This window comes from Eleginops maclovinus, chromosome 1 (genome assembly GCF_036324505.1).
Source record: "Eleginops maclovinus isolate JMC-PN-2008 ecotype Puerto Natales chromosome 1, JC_Emac_rtc_rv5, whole genome shotgun sequence".
Taxonomy (NCBI): domain Eukaryota; kingdom Metazoa; phylum Chordata; class Actinopteri; order Perciformes; family Eleginopidae; genus Eleginops; species Eleginops maclovinus.
This window is the reverse complement of record NC_086349.1, coordinates 19650587-19672210: the sequence shown is the minus strand read 5'-3', so window position 1 is coordinate 19672210 and position 21624 is coordinate 19650587. Positions and strand designations below refer to the sequence as shown.

Sequence of the window (21624 nt, the reverse complement as noted above, 5' to 3'; positions counted from 1 at the left end):
CTTTGTTATTATCTTTAACTCTCTCAGCTACAGTAAATGTATTCCCGGCAAGCACACCTTTCCCATCAACCCGTTGGGCTGCGATTGGCTGGTGGGCTAAGAAGCTGAGGTGTTGCAGCAAATAGCACGAGCCGTGGGCTGGTCCATTCTGCAGCTCGAGGGAGGTTAATGAGTGAAGCCGCTGGGCTATCAGCCAAACATGAGCAGCAATGCTAAGGCTCCCACAATGAGCCTGACTGTATTACCACTGAGCTCTGTCTAATTATACACTCCCAGAGAGGCAGAGAGAGAGACAGAGAGAGAGAGAGAGAGAGAGAGAGAGAGAGAGAGAGAGAGAGAGAGAGAGAGAGAGAGAGAGAGAGAGCATATTAGGCAGGGGAAAGAAAAAAGTTATCAAGTGTCACTGTGTGCCAGAGAGTCTTACTCAGAGGGATGAGTGTAGATTGAAGTTGTAAGGGTGAGATAGAAGGTGTGTGTCACTTATAGCAAGAGAGGAGGAGGGAGGGAGTTGGAGAGATCAAGCAAGCTGGAGAGAGAGAAAGAGAGCTCACTCACAGGGAGTTAGAGGGAGAGAGAGTAAAGAGGCGTTTAGAGAGTGAGAAGGAGGAGAGGCAGGAATAGGATGAAGGGAGGGAAGGCTGAGCAGTAGAGAGGAGAAAGAGACTCGCAGTCTCAAAACTGGATATTCCAACGTGCCTGCTGCTGCCTGATCCAATGAGTAAACTCTCTGATACCTGCTACCCAAAGGCACCCGGTGAGGTATGTGATCACACTGCTTCCTCCTCTGAGTGTGTGTGAGTGTGAGTGTGAGAGGGAGTGCAGGTGTGTTAACAACTTTGAATGAAGGGATAAATAAACTGAGCTGTGTTTGTTTGAATGCTCTGATGACACAGGTTCAGGAGTTTCTGTAGGTACATGTCATCCTGAGAGTGAGCTGGGTTGATTATAGGTGAGAAATGTGTTCAAAATGGGTATAGGTGGATGTTTATGTGTGTATGAATGAGTGTGTGGTATACGCTATGTAAGTCGGCACCTGTGCGTGGGGGTGTTTGTGCGCATGGATGGGTATGACAGAGAGAGCGTGAACAAGAGGGAGAGTGTGTCAGATCCAGGGACAAGAAGCGTGTGAAAAAGACGGAGACAGACAGAAAGAGAGCTAGAGAGAGGTGGAGGTTCATCACTCAGCATGACGGCAGATCAGGACGTTCATAATTAGAGCAGTGGGCTTAAATAGCCCTGGTCCAGAGATAGCCAGGGGCCCTGGAGGAGACCGCTTAAACTGAGAGGGACTGATATGAAATTGGTGAGGGTGGGGTTAGTCAAGCCAGGGAAAATTTGGAAAGAAGGAGGAGGAGAAAGAAAATAGGAGGAGCAGATGTTGGGGAAAGTCTGGGGAAGATCTCATGCAATTAAAGACAGGTGTGCAGGAGCATCAGGCATCTGTAGTCTAACTTATTATTCAACCAACGCACAGGGTACATAAGAGAACATGAAAAAACTTCCAACGCACCTTTCCTTTTTTAAAACAACTTTACAAAACCCTGCGGTCAAGGACTAAATGTGTTGTTTCTGCATCCCTCTGTCACACAGCGATGTTCAGAGCCCTGCTGATTTCTCGCCATTCTCGATGGAAAAATACTACGGCAGATGCATGATTATGAGTTCTGTATATCTATTTCTGCTACGGCAGGCGCTTTACTTCTGCTGCAGTGATATCCCATATGCTGCATGTAGGAACATTTCACAGGTTCAAACAGATCCCAGCTATAGATGTCTTTCAAGCGAGATGTACAACATTTGTCCCCACAGACTTAATTCACTTATTTCAATTACAAGGACGGTCATTTCGAGTGTACAGGAAGTCTTATGTCACTGAGAGATTGCTCAGAGAAATGTCCGTTTTTACAAGGTGGGGCTCTAGCTGTAATCAGGTGGCCTTAAAACCCAGATCTCTTGTGTTAAAATTGATAGAAGCGACTGATACAAACCTTTGTTTATATGACTCTCACTATGTACCAGAGAAATGCCCTCATGAATAATGGAACGATGAAAAAGAAAACTGAATGATGGTATGTTTTTCTATCTGTTTCTAAATCTTGTGGGTAACAGAAATACAACTTGTCTCTGTAGGCTGAATGAAATATACTGCTTGCTCTCCCATCCCATGTTTCTTAGAGTACTGTCACCCTGAAGAGCAGAACAGGCCTCTTGTTGGAGAAGGTTGAGTGACTGCTGGCCCTTTAAGAGGTCTATTTTTACAGGGGCACACTCTTGCATGGAGCGAGGCGCACAGAGGAGGCAGTGGCACACTGAGACTGTATCAGCTCTGCCTCACTTCTGTGACTCCACACAACACATCCTATAGGACTGTGGTCTTGTGTCGGAATGGCTTCATTAAACTTGTTGAGCCCATAGAGGAGTGTGTGTTTTCTCAACGCAAGCTCAAAATCATCCAAACCGGGACTTACAAGGTTTGCGCCCAACAAGGAGAATGCACCCCTTTCAAGTGGATGTCTGTGAAGTCTAAAAGTGATAATGAGTGGGAGCTTGAAATAAAGACACCCTTATGCGCATTGAACACAAATGTGCCAACATTCCCACATACTTGTTTTGATATGCAGATAGCTATGAAAGAAATCTCAAAACATTCATGCCCCCTACTTACAAACACATAATACACTTAGTTTACTTACACCCACACACTCCTCGAAAGAAACCACAAAAATTAGCACATTTCAGAACATTTCTACACAAACATACATCTTTCCACTTAGAGAGCGCTAGTGCTGATCACCCACATAAAAAAACTACTTATAAATACTCAATATCTGGACCTAAAATAATCTTCTCCTTATGCAATATGCATGTTATATAATGCATGGCCTGTCATTATCACAGCGCTCCTTCACGCCCTGCTGTGTTTCTCCACCTACAGCACCACACACAGACAGGCAGACACACACACACACACACACACACACACACACACACACACACACACACAATCCCTGTGCACCTTTTGTTGACAGTCACATACTCTGCTCTAGCACTCTCACCCACATCGAGTGTGGCTCTCAAACAGCCAGCCAGTTGAGTGAAAGGGAAAGACGGAGAGTGGTGGGGGACCTACAAGTAAAAGAAACAAAGAGGGAAAACTTAAGAGTCAACGATATATTCACACTGAGACCAAGTGTTAGTGCTTCGCATGTATGTGCGTGGTGTGTGTGTGTGTGTGTGTGTGTGTGTGTGTGTGTGTGTGTGTGTGTGTGTGTGTGTGTGTGTGTGTGTGTGTGTGTGTGCATGATGTGTGTGTGTGTGTGTGTGTGTGTGTGTGTGTGTGTGTGTGTGTGTGTGTGTGTGTGTGTGTGTGTGTGTGTGTGTGTGTGTGTGGATCGCTGTATGTTACTTGTTTTTCTCTTAGAAAAGTTCCTGTTTTTCACCCCTTGAAACTCTTTGTGGGCACAGCATGCTAAGCCTTTGAGACTACATAACCTTACATGACCTTATTTGTGTATGCATTTTCTCTATCACCCTGTTCCTCTTTAGGCTCTCAGAGAGCAGGGAAACACTCATCAGGGGTGTGTGATGGATAATCTCTCTCCCTGGCTGCCACTCTAAACCACACCTACATTAAGGCCAACACACACTTGCATATCATCGTGCATATCATACCCTCCATACCCTCCAAATGTTGTACTCTACTTGACTTCAGTAATAAAAGGTGAAGCTCACATTATTTAAGTATTTCTAAAGTGAACTGAAAATCAAGCAATGTGTATCTGTGATGTGTCAACACAGGAATATATGGCTCTTCATCCAACATCCAACATAATGCACAAACCCCTCCAAAGATACGTGCTGATGGCGAGTTAGTCCTGTGTTTAAGGCTTTTTTGAAACAGAAAAGGGGACCTTCGTGCCAGCTGTTCCCAGATCAGCACTCTCACAGTTGAAGGGTATGAGAATTGGCTTGGGAGTTCAGCTGAGGAGCCACGAGAGGAATAAATAATCCCAAACAGAGGCAGGTGTTTGAATACAGTTGACACGGTGCCAGACTACTTAAAGGTGACAGACACACCTGCCGATGAGGTTGTCCCACGAGAGGATGCTGGAAGCATTTACATTCAGACCCATTTATGGCTGAAAATAATAAATGCGTATGCTCATAAATGTGCGTGAGTGTGTATTCATACGCAATCTGTCAGTTATATGAGCTGTTTCTTGGCTCTTTGTGTTCCTACAGATCGTTTTCTTTAGCCTTGGCCCGCAACCTTTGTGTATGTTCTCCTCCTCCTCCATGCTTTATCTACAATAGGGGTCAATGACCTTTCAACCTTGCCACCCACCACTTACACCCACGCCCTCTTTGCCTGCTGTAGCCCATCATTTAATCTGCTCCTTCATACAGATGGACTCAACGTGCACCAAAACAAGATATTGCACAGTATCAGATTCGGTATCACTGCCCTGAAAGTGTAACATCTGAGACATCCTGTAGCATATAGCATCAATAGTGTCCTGAAAGCCTGTCCTGAAGTGGATGTATTACCTTCCCTTTCCCTGTGATGCTCGCCTTTTCATTCCTAGTATTTATCACTTGCAACATTTAAACCACTCGGCAAAATCTTTCTCTAATTTAATTTGACTGCTTTTTGTGGTTATTAGCAGAGATGATGAACTTGCTACGTGATAAAGGTTCTCTCTCAAGTGGGACTCTCCCTATTTTGATTTTGAAAACAAGCATTAAGCCCACTCAATCCTACTTCAATATAATTTACAGCACCCTCGATAACAAACAGCATGAGCCGTGTGTTGAGTAAATGGCTGTGACTGTGTGTGGCTCGGCAGCAGATTTGGTGTAGGAGGGGTTGTAGAGCAAAAGCAATAATGGCAGTGTATAGCAATGTTGCCTTGAATGCCGGCAGTGATAAAGGTACTCCAGACAGTATCTATGAAACAAGTCTAGACAGTGGCTCTGAAAATGAATTTGAAATTCTAACAGGAGACCTGGCCATGCTCTCTCAGTGGAGAAGTCATCACTATGTTTGCTTACAGCTTGCTGACATTTTGCTGATAAACTGAGAACCAACAAAAAAATCACAATTTGACTGTCAGTCGCCAGGGGACAAAGCCAAAACAACAAATCTTTGGAATGAAAAGTAATCTCTCTCCTTTTTCACACACGTTGTTTCTACACCCATCAGAATGTGTCTGTCTCCAAGTCCCGCTGTCTCTTCCTCTCTCTCTGTTTCCGCTCTCCTCTTCCCTCAACCCCCCTTGGAAGCCGCTGATCTCAAAGCGTGAGAGTACTACTCGCATCAAGGGCTCTGAGTTGAGATAGACATGTCACAAACTATAGTGAGAGCGACTGCTACCTGTGAGCCAGTGAAGCTGAGCATGTACAAAGTTAGAAAACTAAAAAATAAGTTAGCAGCAAGAATGCATGAATGAGCAAAACTTGACATGACATAAGACTTGCTATGTGACCATTTGATAGTGGTTTTTTTGTGATTCATGAGTCCAATAAATGTAACCAAAGCCCTTTCCTTATGGTTAAAAATGTAACTGGTGCAGATCCTGCACGAGAGGAACATTTTCAGATTGAGACAGTGGAAAAGTGCAGAAATGAAACTCCCATCAGTAGACACTTAAATGTCATTGAATGACAACAACATGACACCTGCCTCAGAAAATGTCAGCCACAAGGTTTGAAGAATACCTCTTTACTGTTCCATTTGTTCCCTGTTGACCTTTGCATGCACACTTACATGTGCAGGCGGTGTATGCGTTTGTGTAGCAGAGACACACTGCAGCAGTCTGCCATGGTCAGAGGAAGAGGAGCACGAGGAGGAGGAATTTTTGCTTCTGCTGACTGGCTGACCTGCACGTAATTAGTCAAGTCATATTTTTAACTGATATTGCGTAAAAGCCAGCTTAAGGAGCCATGGCTGCCCTATTTATACCCAAGGGGCTAATGGCCTGTACCACTACACAGGGGGATTTCCTCCCAGAACTATACTAAGCCTTCCTTAGGCTGTACCAGGATTAAGCCAGCAATACATTAGGCGTCACCCTCTAGTCTGCACGACCCACACTTTTCTACTCTCCTCCAATCAGCTCTTTTCAGGCAATATTCAGCACACTCTGTTTACAACTCTGCTTTTCAGAAAGCGGTATTCAATTTATTTTTGCTGCACTGATGGCTCACACTGTTGGTCTTATTCCTCAACAATTTGTGTGGCGGCAATGTGTACAAGTCTGTCATGAGTGAGCACATTTCCCACATGGAGTCAATCTTAGAATGAGTCTTTGCGTGCAGAGCTGCTGGCTCATCTTGTTGAAGAAAGGGTCACGGCCCTGAAGGCTGACCTGGCCTTTTGCCCAATAAGCTATCGCCCGTATCACCCAGTCCTTTTATCAGCTTAGCTCGGCTCCTTGTGGAGTAAGCCACCACACACGGCTAGTAGTACTCCCTTCCTCCCCCCCACCACCTCCTGCCGTCACTTCAACTCTTATATACCTATCTACCTATCTAACTATCTACCTATCTATCTATATGTGTCCTCTACACCCTCCCCCCTTCACTCTCCTCTACTCTCCCCTCTGTTCAGATCTGTTACATTCAGCAACAAATTTCTGCTGCATCAGACGTCCATCATAGATCCCCCACTCAGCCTGAAACGTGATCAGACACCCCACACGAGGCTACGCATGAGGAAGGAAAAAAAAGAAAAGAAGCAGAATGGTGTTTTGGTTGCACGCAAAAAGATCATAAAATAGTAAACCATGTCTTATGTTCTTAAGAAATTGAGGAGAGGGAAGTTAATCCAGTCTCTACAGTCTCACCTGTGGAAGTCTTTTGCTACTTAACACTCCCACCACTATGATTTTTTTCGGCTGAAGTGTGACTCATCTAACCTTTCTTGTCTAAGCCTGACCCTGTGAGTGCATGTATGTGTGTGTGTGTGTGTGTGTGTGTGTGTGTGTTCGTGTGTGTGTGTGTTCGTGTGTGTGTGTTTGCGGGTGTGTGTGTGTGATGGGCAGATGAAATAGTGCACAGCTAGAGAGAGACAGACAGACAGGAACAGCAACCGTTAGATGGAGAAAGAGTGCGGCAAATGTTGCAGCGGTGCCATAAATGATTGAAAGCACAGTGCGACTCCACTGTGCGTTTTTTTTTATTCATGTAAATGTTTTCCCTTCTGTGTGTATGCTTGTTCAATAACGATAAATATCAAAGCATGCATGGGTGAGTAGCACAAGAGTCATTTGTATATCTCTATATTGTCGTAAACCCCCTTTTGATGTCACCGGTCCCTGTCTCTTTTCTCCTCTTCCGTTATGACTTGCACATCTAAATTTATATCAAGCATCGAATACACAATTATGTAGATTATGTAGATCACAATTCTTTTTAACGTTACGTTGATTAGAGATGTCATGATATTTAGGAGGAAGTAATAATTGAATATGCTTCACTTCATTGTATTTATGACCTTAGTGTGCTTAATTTACAAATGATCATTTCTCACTAACTTCTTTACATTTCATTTGGATAAAACATGTTATTTATGTAGGATATGTATTTGTTTTTATTGCGTACAGGACCACTTAGTATAAATTGTTAATAATCTAACAGCTTGCAAACATGTGGCCTTTTTGTTAACTAGCCGGATTATTAAATGCCGCAAACTTTTCATTCAAAGAAGCTTTTTTTTAATCCTTAAACAAACAGTACAAATAAGTAAGATAAAAACAAATCTATGCTTATTGATCATTTTAACTGAATATAAATTAATGTTATCATAAACAGATTCATTTTTCTTTATTTGTTTCTATTAACAACTTCTAATAATTGTATTTTGTTGTTACTTTTTGTTCATCAAGTCTAAATATTAATTACAATTCCATTTTTCATCACAAAGTGGCCCTTCTATTAATATAAACAAGCTTACAATAATATTAAATCTTATCCAATATGCTCTGAAATTAAAATACTATTAGCTTTGATATCTGTAATAGATCTACACACATACAGCAAACACTAGAGCAGTCAGCGCGTGTGCCCACACAACCACAGAAACATTCAGTTTGAAAACGAATCTCCTAAATGTCAACGGGTGACTAACTTGACAATTGTCAAACACTTTAAGAGGGTTTCAATTCGGCCTTCATGCTGATGTGTCTGCACAAACATCTAAATACAATTAGTTTGAAACCAAACCATTGAGGTTGGGATGCTAGAAAAGGGTAACATCTAATTTGAAAAACATTGGAAGATGCTTGTCTGCATTTTGTTCTGTTTGAAAGGTTGAATTGCTCATAGAAATAAAGCACGTACAGATATTTTACAATTCACCACCAATAATGATTTAATTGCTTCATTAAATCCTATTTCTCCCTGTGCTCCAATTTACATGTTTGTTCCTTTATTGCATTTCTGCACTGGTAATTAACGTAAGCTTATTTGAACCGAGGTTTGGCCCTGTTATTTGATGAGGAGCCAATGGTGTTATTTGCATTGCCTTGCATTTTTAACCTTGTGCCTGTTTATTATATTTCAAACGGTTTCTGTTCTGACAGGTTTCTGATTTCTTGCTGTTATTGAACAACACTGATTTCTCCAATTCAGCCCTATTAAGCCATACCAACACACTTCACTTGCACTGCGTGAGGCATATTACTATTAAACATACATATTAGGTCAAATCAAAACGTATTCATACATCTCTTTTTTAATAACAGATTTGTGCAAAAGTGCTTTGATGAGAACAAAGGACACACATTCAGATGAAAACAAAGAGAGCATGTACAATGTATGTGTGTGTGTGTGTGTGTGTGTGTGTGTGTGTGTGTGTGTGTGTGTGTGTGTGTGTGTGTGTGTGTGTGTGTGTGTGTGTGTGTGTGTGTGTGTGTGTGTGTGTGTGTGTGTGTGTGTGTGTGTGTGTGTGTGTTTGATAAATATGAGGTTTAGTTTTGAGTCAGAGGCAGCAGCAAAAGCCTAATTCTGAGAGTGTGTAGGATGAGCCTTGATGTCATCGAATGTCTTTCTGCTGCCTCCCCTTCATCCTTCCCCCTCTTATATATGACAAAATGTCTTCGGAAAAATAGTTTAATATTTGTAATGAATTATTAATTGATTTGTTAATGAATATACAATTACCTGGTGAAACCATACCTTCCACCAGTACAAGGCGGCATATAGTCAACATATACTGCCCGATATATAATCTGTGTTTGTTTGTGCCGATATAGTATATATGTGTGTGTGTGTGTATGTGTGTGTGTGTGTGTGTGTGTGTGTGTGTGTGTGTGTGTGTGTGTGTGTGTGTGTGTGTGTGTGTGTGTGTGTGTGTGTGTGTGTGTGTGCATGTGTGTATCCCTCACAGTGATTAAAGCAAGTGGGCGGCAGCAGCAACTGGTCTGCCTGTGTGGCTCTGCATAGCAGACATGTTTCTCACTGCTAGATATTACTCATTTCCTCAGCCCTTTGCACACTCAAGCACAAACACACAAGCGCGCACGCGCGCACGCACACACGCACACACACACACACACACACACACACACACACACACACACACACACACACACTCTTGGCACACACACAGTCACATATACAGCAGACACAGAGACAGATAGCAGGCACTCAGTTCTTTCCCTCAGTTTGGTGGGCTTGCTGGTGTTATTCAATGCGTACCGAGATCAGAGGCAGTGTGTAGCTGGAGGCTGCTGATATCTGCGGGTGTTGTGAGTGGCGGCAGTGCTGTGGAGGAGCAGTGTAGCACAGTGAGGAGCTGAGGAGTGGGTTGACCCAGGGAGGATTGGAATATGAATGACTGCCAAGACTGGGACGTCTGCTCAGCCTGCACTAAGGTCAGTCTGACATCACAACAAGTAACCAACTCCATCAACCTGCCGCCTGCTCCCACACTCTCTAAATGTTCTTTTGGATTAAGAGGGCTGTTGTTGAGTGCTTTTGTTTGGCAAGTAGCATACTCAACTATCAATTGAGGTTTTATATGACTAGCAAAAATAGAGAATAATGTTTGGTAGTCCGGTTTTTGTTAAGTTTGCTGTAAAGAGTAAAGAGACCCGTTTGACAGTTCTCCTGAGAAATGCATGTAGAGAAAAGGCGGGATGATGTGGAGTGGTGCAAAATTACAGGTCAAATTGGACAATTAATTAAGAGCAAGTTCAGGAATGTAAACATTTTACAATTTAATATAAAAACATATTTTTTGAATCAGTTTTAAGCTTTTTAACTATATATTTTTTTTGATTGCATCATGCTCACATAGCAACTAAAGCGTCTTGAGGAGGAATGAGACATTTACATTTTCACATACATTTTTAATGTATTTAAATTCTACAAGCACAGGAGCTCCAGCTTAACTCTGCGTGCATCTCTCCACGGTGTAGGAGTATTCTGTTAAAAGACGTTTCTCTGCAAACTCCTCCACATGCAAAATAGTGTTATTTGTTTTCTTGTATTCTTTTGGCAAGTTTTACATTAGTTCTACTCTGAAAACCTTTTGTATAAGGGCTGACGAAATTACAAGGCTGTCAGGGTCATCTGAGGATAAATATGGAAACCAAGTTTTTTTTAATTTTGTGAAATCTGGATTCGAGACAAATTTGTGTACAGCCAAAATAGAGTACAGCTTTTATTTATTTGTTAAGTAGGACAAAATGAAGTACTTTGAAAAACTTTGGCTAAATTTAGCATTACATTTTAAGATATTTTCATGGATTTTATAAGTTCTTAAAGGTCAGCTATACATGTATTGGAAAAGTGTGTTTTTGATCACCCTAAAAATGTATTTGTCATTTATATTTTTGTATTCCGTCGAAGAATCGCTTCACTGCGCAGGTTCTGAAGCTCATGATATTAACTGGTTTATTAGCTTAATATGATCATCACAAATAATTCACTTAAGATAAATATGTGTATGTCTTTTACATTAAAAAAATCTGATTTCTGCTGCCATCTGAAGGCAGTTTTTTTTAAAGAATAGCAGTTTTCAATTATCCGAAAAGTCACTGGGCTTTTTTTGCTCAAATAAGGCCATTTTATCTTTCAGGGGAATTGACCACTCACCTAAATTAGACTTTCGAGGTTTACATCACAACTGTAAAGTGTTTGTTGACCCAATAGTTAGTCTGTCATAAATATTTCCCACCTTCTACAACATCACACCCGTCCTGTCAGTGTCTGGGACAATAAAATCTCCCTCCTCTCACCTCCCAGTTTTCAGTTTTACACTCAGATGCACAAACAGCTTGCTCCACTCTAACACTTGTTCTGTTTTTGGACCAAGTCACTTGATGAGCAACAGTTTACCAGCCTCTCCATGGAGTATCCCCGTCTAACCTCTCCAACCAAGTGTATGTGAGTGTGTGTGTCTGTGTGGACACAGTTGCCATGGTGACAATGTGGTGGATGGGGAGACGGCAGGGAGTTGGCTGTTGAGACAGACTTGCGGGTGAGTGCGGGCCTGAGTGGCAGCATAGTGCTGTGGTGTTGTGGCGGCGGCGGGAGCAGAGATGGTGGTGGCGGTGGTAGAGTGAACAGCTGGGCTGGCCGCGCGGCAACCATCGTTTCAAAAGAGCTCATTTAAAACGTTTGAAGAATTAGTAGAGCTCCCCCGCACTTCTCACTGAATGAAACAAGGCTGCAAAATCTCTGACACATTTGAGGACTCAAACATAAACACTCATGCACACAGAGACCTAAACAAATAAACACAATCACACATTTCTCTTTGAAAAAAAATCTAATTATTGCACAAGCACACAAACATGGCACACATGCATGTACACACAATAACAATCACACACATTTCTCCACACCCCTGCTGTGACACACAATTAATATGCGAAGACACATATCCTGTATCCACAACAACTGTTGGTAATATCAACAGTGTTTTTGTCAGCCTTTGGGTGGGTGGTGACCAGCTTTGCCTATCATTGGGGGAGTAAGTACTGCCGCCTAAGGGAGTATTTGTGTGTCTGTAACTGTCCGTGTGCTTGTCTGAAAGAGAAGGGATGGGGGGTGCTAGTAGTAAGCTCATACACCGCAGAATACAGAGAACACCCGGGGGTGTCGTGGGGGTGGTTCATGAAAGTGGTACAAAAAACATATCTACATATTCCAATCATCCCCTGAGAGTCAGAGATGAAAACTCTCCTGCTGTGAGCGCTCTTTGTGTGTTTTTTTCCACACACACACACACACACACACACACACACACACACACACACACACACACACACACACACACACACACACACACACACACACACACACACACACACACACACACACACACACACACATACTGCGCTGCCTCTGAACTTCATTGGCTGCAAATTATATTTTTAGTCCACATGTGGGAGTAATGTGTTTGAATGAAACGAATAAACTGGGTAGTTTCAGTCCCACCGCAGTGCACATAGGTAATGACTAATTAGCTACAGCAATCAGAAAGCTACGAGTTTCTAACCTCTTGAAGAACTTTATAAAAGAGTCACAGGCTGATTTCTGGCCATCTGTCTGATGTTGCTGAATGTTTGTTTGCATGTCTGACTGGACTGACAGCTAGGTCTTACAACTGAAGTCAGGACCTGGCAGACTGTTCTGTGTCCTTACTAAATCTCTTTTTTCTGTCCTTTTCCTCCTATTTACCTTCTCTATCTCTGTCCTCTTTCATCCTCTCTCTAGGTGAGTGGCGCTTCAATCGTAAAGAATCAACAGTGATCTGACAGTGATGCTGTGTAGCAGCATCCCTCTCTGTCTGCCCCCCTCATTCTCCCGTGAGGCCCATGTGACCTAACCTACACCCACACACAGGGGGCCCCCAGTGCCGCTGGAGCCCACCCATGAATCCCAGCCCCGACCGCGGCAAAGAGTGCCTCCCTCCCAAAAAAAGGGAGTCTCGTCAAGGATCGTCAGAACACAACTTCCCTCTGGATGAGTTTAAACCCCCTGTGCCACTCCGGAGTCGGTCCAGTACAGGGGGAGGGGAGGGAGGCAGGGAGGCCAGCGACAGGGACCGAACTCTGATCAACCCAAGCCCCCATCTCCTACATACTCCTCCACCCCTTCCTGCTCCAGCACCAGGCCTCGCCCTGCCTCTACCATGGCACCTGGGCTACTCTCCCTCTGTCTCCCTCCCCCTTTTTCCAGGGCAGGTTGGAGAGAGGAGGGGCTCAGGGTCTCCTGCTTGGAGAGATGATCCTCTCTCCTCCGCACTGCCCCACCACTCCAGGTGGATCAGAGGGGAAGGCCCCTTATCCTTGCCACCTTCCCCATCTTCTTCCTCTGCCTCCTCCTTCAAGACTCCCTACCCAGCTGATTCTAGAGATATTTGGTCCTACATCAACAGTGGCCGGCGGGACAACAGTTCCTCTCTCTTCTCTCCATCATACTTGTTTAGCCAGCACTCTCTCTACCCTCAAGATCCAAGCTATACTGAAGCAAGACATAGATACCTGGGCAAGAGGCTCAACGGCCTAGAGGGGCCTGGCAGCAGGACTGCCTCAACCTCCAGGCCTCTGCTCTCAGGAGAATATGGGAACGAGAGCAGCAGAACCAGGCTGGACATCGGTCCACACAGCTCCCATACAAACGGTGGACGGAGACAGCAGGAGGATCTAACACCCCGTGTCCATACTGGAGGGCTATATTTGTCAGACTCTCTAGCTCAGGAGGGCCACGAGACACATTCCTCACTGCAGGACAGACATACACACGGGATAGTTAAGACCAGCTTACTCTCCTCCAGTCAACATCCCCTGGGACCAGTCCCCAGGGCAGGTAGAGGGGGACTACTGGACTCCCTAGGGGTAACACCAGCTGAGGCCCAGATCTACTACTCCTTAGGATCGGTGTGCCACCCCAGCCCTCAGGTCCAGCCCTACCCGCTCTACAGCCCCTCAGGAACCGCTCTGTACAACCTGCACAGGGAGCCAGGACCCAGGCAGCACAATGTAAGGAACTCCCCTCACTCCCCCCTGGTTCTGCCTAACAGCCATGACAGGTCACCAAGAGACCGGGACAGAGACCAAGAAAGAGACAGAGAAAAACTCCCACAAAGGGACAGGGAGCGAGGTAAAGACAAAGAAAAGCACCTTCAACATGACAAAGACCAAGAAAGAGACACTGAGCGCGAGAGACAAAGGGATAGAGAAAGAGACAGAGGGAGAGAGTTATCTCCTTCTCATTCTCACACCTCACCCCCGGCCCTTCACCCATCTCCCCCTTCGCTCCTACCTCACTTCACCAAGGGTTCTCTGATTGAGTTGGCCAGTGGTCGGTTGAAGCAAGTCGAGGAGCTGCGGACCGAAGACTTCCTGAGGAGCGCAGATACCTCCCCTGAGTTTCACCTTAGCACCTGCACCGTGCTGCTGATTTCCCCCAGCAGCGCACAGGGCTTCAGCCATCTGCAGGTCCACCTCACAGACCGCAACACTCAGGTCAGCTTTCTCACACACGTTATTACACACCTAAGTCAAATTGAGGTGATAATAACTTTCTGATAATAATTTACAGACATTAAATCCCTCTTTGTTGAGTGTTTAACAGTGTTTTGGTTTTGTGTAGGAGCTGCTGAAGGTCTTGGTGGAGTATCCGTTCTTTGTGCAGGACCGAGGCTGGTCTTCTTGCTGCCCGCAGAGAACCACACAGCTGTACGGCCTGCCCTGTCGCCAGCTCATGGAGGGGGATGTTTGCCTGGCTCTCACCCCTACCCCCATCCCCACCCAAACCCACCGGACACGCACGCGTACTGGCTCCAGGGCCCATCGCACGCAACTCCCCCCAAGGGCTGCAGGAGAACCCAGCAGCTTGCACAGGGAGGAGATGCCACCTCCACCTCCTCCTCCCCCTCTTCCTCACCACCCACCTCCTGCTGCACCAACCCCTCAGAGGGTGCTGGCTGCGGAGCTCCCCGCTCAGGAGCAGCAACGTCCGAGAAAACGGCGCTGGTCTGCCCCGGATACCCTACCCTCAACCGGCACTGATGAAAGCCTCATGGATTTACCTCATGGCTCCAAGCTAATGAAGTGGCAGTAGAGACTTGGAAATGCATACGTATATATGCATACTTAAACATACACATAAGCACACACACACCCTCCTAGTCTCTGTTGCACCCACCAAGAAGACAATGGAGAGACCTCAAGGTAGGGTTGCAGGGAAGGATTACAAAAAAAGGAAATAACACAATTTACGGGTGTCCACTCTGCTGCCCAAAGTATTAACCTCCTCCCTAGTCTGGTCCTTGTTGCACCCTCCTCTCCTCTCCTCTCCTCTCCTCTCCTCTCCTCTCCTCTCCTCTCTCCTCTCCTCTCCTCTCCTCTCCTTTCCTTTCCTCCCCTCATCCTTACTTAGCACGGCCCTAAAAGGAGCAGCAGCAGAAGGATCCCTAGATAGCTCCTTACAGACACTGAAGACATTTAGTGAGACAATCAAGCACTTGTCTGTGTTCACTGTTTTTGTAATGGTTGTCGCACAAACCTACTTAAGGACAGTGTGTTCTGCAGGGTATTGATTTTCAATCAGTGTTATCAAAGTAAACGCTATTGAAGAACTGCAGATATATATGAACAAAGGTTGACTATATATATTACATTGCAGATGTTAAATACAGTACATATGCTAAACAGAGTTAATGCAATCTCTTTGTCGATTTCGCGATGCATTTTTGTTTCTTTAATTGTCTTGCTTCTGAGCCGATGTCTACATGTCGGCTTAGGCAGGCAAGTTGAATGTATGAGCAACTTATAGCCTTTTTTATTCTCATCACTGGGTGTCATTAAAAACAAATGATTGTTCTTCAAGGCATTACCCTCCAATATGTTCTTAACATTATCTCTGAGAAAGGGAGAACACTAATGAAAATTGCGTAACAGACAATCCCACCCACACAGACAGGTCTGTGCCACATCGCCTCGACACTCATGGTGTTTTTCCATTAAAAACTATGATGGAAGAGTAGGAAGTGCAGTATGGCTTACGAGTAATGGTGCTAGTAACAAGTTGGAACATGATGCTTTGTGAATACTCTTGACCCCTGTGTATTGTACGCTTCTGTTCCCATTTCATTTTTTTATGTACTGTATTTGTTTGAAGGCAGGGAAAATGATGAAAGTATTTTAAACTCAGATACGGGTATCTCCTCTGATTCAGCACACTCTTTCACTTTAGTTTTTGTGTTTTTTTTGTTGTTTTTTTTTCAAAAAAAAACTTTACCTGTGGATTTTTCTTTTAAAATGTTATAGCTACAAAAAATGTATATTTTTAAAAATTGTGAATCTGTTAAATGATGTCCGCTAGAAATAAAGGAAAAAAAGCTTTATAGATTTAATTAAATGTGTGAATTTATTCTCTGCATGTATTAAACACTTAAATTATTATGTATTGCAGATGCTGAATATGAGGTTAGCGTAAAATACAAGCATATTTTTTACATAAATACAATCTTATCACAAGTTTTATGGGTTAAACAAGATGTCTGGTTTTACAACAGCTGAAAACTCAGTGTACCTGCTTGGTGAAAATAAATGAAATTAATATTAGATAAAAAATATATAAGCATAAAGAAATTCCTTTTATGCATCACAGGAAATATATTTAATGCAAAACCATGATTGTTTCTTTATTCAATACTCTATATATTGTTTGCTCTGTTCAAAGGCTATCTTTCATGATGACAGGGTAAGGAATAAAGCTTCAATTACCCGCTTTTATATTGTTCATGGACAACCCTTTGCTCGAGTTTCCCCTATCCGCCTACATGTTCTTCTCCTCGGTGTTCGAGGTGAGAATCGGTCGCCTTTTCTCAGTCTTTACAAAGTTGAACCTCTGCATCAGTTCCACTGCAAATAAGGGCACCACCTGGCAAACAGGACAGTATCAATCAGTATGCTTATGAGGACCTCTACTGGTCGATGACAATATTACAGCTTCGCTTCCATTTAGTGAAGAATTGCAAATTCTTTGTGTCTTAAATTACATGGTGGATCAAACACATGACTGCAAATCACAATGACACACTGATTACATTATACCACTTTAAGTGTTATTTAACTTCATAGAAAAGTTTCAACAAAATATACAACTTAAAATGCAGGTATGTTACAGAATCAAACTGCAATTGTAATTTCACAAAGAAATCTGCACCTGATAAGGCGTCCAACTTGGTTTAGAAAATGTTCAATGTCACATTACAAAGTTTCATAGTTGAGGAAAAATATGAAAGTAATGTACTTCTAAACTAAATCCCTTATTTAGAGGATAAACATAACATCAACAATTAAAATAGTACATGTTATCAAATAACCAACCTGCACCAATATCAGCTTTCTGGTTTTAGATATGTCGGGGTCTGGGTACTCCTCTCCGAAGCAAAGCTCAATCTCATAAGAAGGTGTACGTCCCTTCCCCTGTAAACAGCCCTGGAGATCTGTACAAAAACATTGTATATTGAAATAATTCAATATAAAAAAGTACCTCTTTGCATGCAGAAATAATGTATCCCAAACAATTTGTCTGACTAACGGGCAGCTAATGAATTAAAAACTGCTTCTTAGTGGCTGATACTTCATTTTGTATTATGATGATGATATTATGATTTAGTATGCATGCACTCTCTTACCATTGAGAAATGTGGGTATGTCCAGCAGTTTGAAGGTCTTTTCTCGCTCCAGTTTGTTGGGCCGGTTGGTGTGTTGGGCCATGGGACCGCTCCAGTACACCCTGCCCTGGCAGAACCGCTTGATGAACACCCCGTCTGGGGCCACCCATAATAGCACACCCCGCTCAAGATGACAAAGAAGGCGGTTCATTGCTTCAATCAGACACGACGGAAGAGATACAGAGCTTGGGGAAGGGAATGAAAGCTGCTGGGCAGTGCAGGGCCCGTAGATCTGTTCATTTCCCAAGGGGACGCGGCCCTGTAGGATGAAGCACCCCTCTGGGCTCCTGGTGGTCACTTTCATCACCCTATGGCCCTGGTACAACAGCGTCACCTGCATACGAAAGTCTGCACACACAAAGTGATTCAGGTCATACAGTGCGAAGGCCTGTGGCATGTTAAGTAGCTGTTTCTTTATGTGCATTATCCCATGAGCTCACCTGATACAATATGTGTCGAGATAAGAAAGGTTGTAGGCGCAGGGCTCTGATTTACAGTCTTTTTTTCAGTGAGCTCACAATACATGTGATCATCTAAAGCAGAGTAGAGGGATTATTCAATCAATACTGTACATTGTAACCATAAAATATACATTTACAAGTAAAATTCCTACCAAGATTTGGATGTGGGCCAAACACGGGGCAGTATTTAGGTCCTATTTCTTTCAATTCTGCCCAAAGGACTGAAGTAATTCGCCCATATGGGCTAAAGATTTTAACAGGGATGATAAACATTTCATGACTTGAATAATTATAGTTTCCTAGTCTTTTCTTCGTATCATCCATAAAAATAACAGTATAAGTTCGTGTGACCCTTACCAGTCAGTGGTTTCATGTCTTCGTTACTAGTATGAAACAACTCCTTTTGAAAATGTAGCTGCAAAAACAGAAACAACATTTAACAGAATATCAGGGAAGATTAGATTGTTTTTTGGAGAGATCAGAGAACTCTAAGCTGATTTTCCCGAACACCCCAAACGTTTTCTGCTGCCAAAAAAACACCGTGTTCAGCAAAGTTACAGTACTCTATAGATGTGGACAGCTCAAAACAATGTTGGCACTAATACAAAGTCCAAGCATTAAATTACAAACATAGTTAAACCTGCTAGACACACTGTAGGGTTTGAACATTTCTGGCTCATTGTGACTCAAAATTGAAATGATTTACCAGGAGAGACTAAGAATAAATACTTCCTCTGTAAAATTTCACTAGAATTGTCTCCTTTTGGGTTGTTGTATGTATGCCAACAAAATCAGATTTCCTTCCCGGATATCCACCCGTTTCAAAAACTTTAAACACTGACAGAAAGAGGGAACATGTAAAGAAACTTTAAAATAAGCATGCAGTAGATTAATGTAAATGTTGTGTATGTATGCTAGTTCAATTGAAGTTTTAACCTACCGGTTTGTCCAGAACGCCTGCGGTACTTGGAGACCTTTTTGCCTGGATGTACACTTGATCCTTTGTCCGGGAAAACTCTTTGCAGAGCAGCGGGAACAAAAATGAGAGCAAATAAAAGAAATGCCATGCTATCAAAAAATATCTACTTTTTGTATTGTCAAAAGCTAATGAGAGGAGAATGAAAACAAAAACATAATTTCACTCCTTGCTTTGTTTGCATAAAGTCGCTTTTTATTGTTGTGCATTGTTTTCTTACACCAAAGCTCACAATGTACAATAAGTAATAAAACAACGTAAAAAGGAAAGGACCATTTCAGGTCATGTTCACCTTGTGGCCTGACTGACCCTTGATCTTGCTGGATAAAGTAGACCTTATAGGGTTCAGTGATGTCCAGCTGGTTGCGTTCAGGGACTTCCTGAAAGTCTGTGCTTTTGTTGAGTGCACAGCGGAGACGGGTCTTCCACATGGTGGGGTCAGCTTTATCTCTGCCCTCCCTGTACTTTCCCTTGTACACAGCCCATGCCTGGATGTGAAGATTTACATGTTATTCATTTATTTAAAAAAATAATCATTTATGTTTGTGTCCTAATCAGCTGAGATTATCCTTTATTTTACAGATCTATTCAATAAATTAACGTATTAATTATTCAAGTATTGAGTATTTGTTTTTTTAAGTCAAGGACAACCCTAAAAGTATTAACCATATGAAGTAGAAAAATAAATGTTCTTAGAGTTTCAACAATAACTTTTGTAGAATTGTTGAACTAAAATGTATTACAGCACGTGAAGGTTTCATTCAACACTTCTCCAATCAACCAATAATAATACTGTTTTTCCAGACTTATGAAAACAATTTAAAAAATAAATCCTGGAGGCAAGCTAATCTTATTTAATGGGATACCACATTTAGAAAAAATGTATAAGTAGGAACCTCTGCTCCATGGATAATTGAAACCTGTGCAACATGATAACAGATCAGGATATACAAGTATATCTTCACAACACAGAGCACGAATGAAGTAACACATAGCATTTGATGCCATTTAAAGAAAATTGATATGGGATTTTAAATTGAAAAATATGCACTACTGATTAGAGAGACAACAAACAGCTGGGCTAGAATTTCAACTTTACTAATAAATACGAAGGCCTAATATAATCCTGTTTTTAACATAAGTAGCTCAATATTATTTTGGGGGTAATCAATGTATGGATTTGTTAGAGGTCTTCAAAAAATAATTGTATTAAATTAATACAATTATTTTTTGAAGACCTTTTTTGAAAACCATTATTTCCCTTTTTGGCCATATATTAATACTATTATTATATGGCCAAAAAGGGAAATAATGGTTTCATCAAACTGCTTTTACAACACTCGCCTGAACTTCCTACATTGATTTGTTTCGCCTAACACATTTAATACGCGATACTATTTGACCATATCTTTCACATTTTAGGTTAATATAAAACAGTATGGACCTTAAAGAGAGCTGCGTCCTCCGTCTGCTTGTAGTCCTTCTTGGCTGCGTGCTTCCACGGGATCCTGAACATGGTTTGGTCCTCATCCTCCCAGCACAGTCCTTGATATGTCCCACTTTGTATCTGAGCTACCAGCCACTCTTTCATGTGCATCTTAGCTACCATCTCCAAAACTGATTGCTGTCTTACAGAAACAAAACTTAACACTCCAAATGTCAGACATGCATGTGAGCAGTTTAATCCTGTACGCACCTTGCAGGCGAAAAACAATCCATCTATTAATATTTCATTCTGATCCTACTCAAGCCTCTAAATGCAGTTCTACAATGATCAAGTCAAATAATAATATGCAGTGTTTTAAAAAAAAAAGTTGTAGACAGACAATCCTCACACGTGAATGCAGAAGTCGTAACTAAATGTAAGTGCGCTCTTGGAAGGGAAAGCGAAAGCGTGAAGCTCCTTTGATACTTTCGGTTTCCTCATGCGTATGCAGCTGAAGTTTAACATTTTACACGTAAACTGAAATTTTATGAGGAAGGTTGACACAGGTCCCTCACTCGATCAGTGGAAGACTGTGTTTAAGTGAAAGAAATTCCCACACACATGTATAATGCAAATGCAAAGTTTTGGTTTGTATTGGAGTCAATATTACTTAAGGCAAATCAAAGCATGTATTTATGATGGTCACCATCATAATCAACACAACTGCTAAACTGAATTAAGTTTTGTTGGAAAATACTCTTTTTCCATTTCCCCCCACAGCAGTCAGCATGTGGGCAATGGTAGCACCAGTAAGCGTTATTATTCTCACACACACACACACACACACACACACACATGTGAATATGAAAGTGTGTGGGTGTAAGGGACTTTTTTTGTTTAGCTCCGCCTCCTCCATGCAGGCTTAATGGTTCTGACCAGAGAGGTTTCGTTTTTTCACACATTATGAAAATGTGTTATGTGAAAAAAGCAGGCAGGCAGACAATAGAAATGCAAAGTTCAGTTAGATAAAACATCGCTTATCTACGACAAAGGGATCATA

The 21624-nt window shown here is 42.6% G+C and overlaps 2 protein-coding genes across 3 annotated transcripts; one reads left to right on the top strand and one right to left on the bottom strand.

The window, feature by feature from the left end:
* Window positions 1-404: 404 nt before the first annotated feature.
* zmp:0000000926 (genetic suppressor element 1) lies at window positions 405-16367 on the top strand. Of its 2 annotated transcripts, none has more exons than XM_063888519.1 (3): window positions 405-759; window positions 12727-14480; window positions 14608-16367. In XM_063888519.1, exons 2-3 carry the CDS (start codon window positions 12885-12887, stop codon window positions 15076-15078), a joined length of 2067 nt encoding a protein of 688 aa, XP_063744589.1. In that variant the 5' UTR covers window positions 405-759; window positions 12727-12884; the 3' UTR covers window positions 15079-16367. The 2 variants fall into 2 exon arrangements, with proteins under 2 accessions (XP_063744589.1, XP_063744597.1); XM_063888527.1 differs by lacking the exon at window positions 405-759 and adding an exon at window positions 9633-9875.
* Window positions 16360-21306, bottom strand: irf10 (interferon regulatory factor 10). Its single transcript, XM_063888661.1, has 8 exons — window positions 20583-21306; window positions 19431-19626; window positions 19103-19179; window positions 18520-18577; window positions 18142-18234; window positions 17663-18049; window positions 17352-17470; window positions 16360-16902 (listed from the first exon to the last, which is right to left on the bottom strand). Exons 1-8 carry the CDS (start codon window positions 20745-20747, stop codon window positions 16798-16800), a joined length of 1200 nt encoding a protein of 399 aa, XP_063744731.1. The 5' UTR covers window positions 20748-21306; the 3' UTR covers window positions 16360-16797.
* Between the last annotated feature and the right edge of the window lie 318 nt (window positions 21307-21624).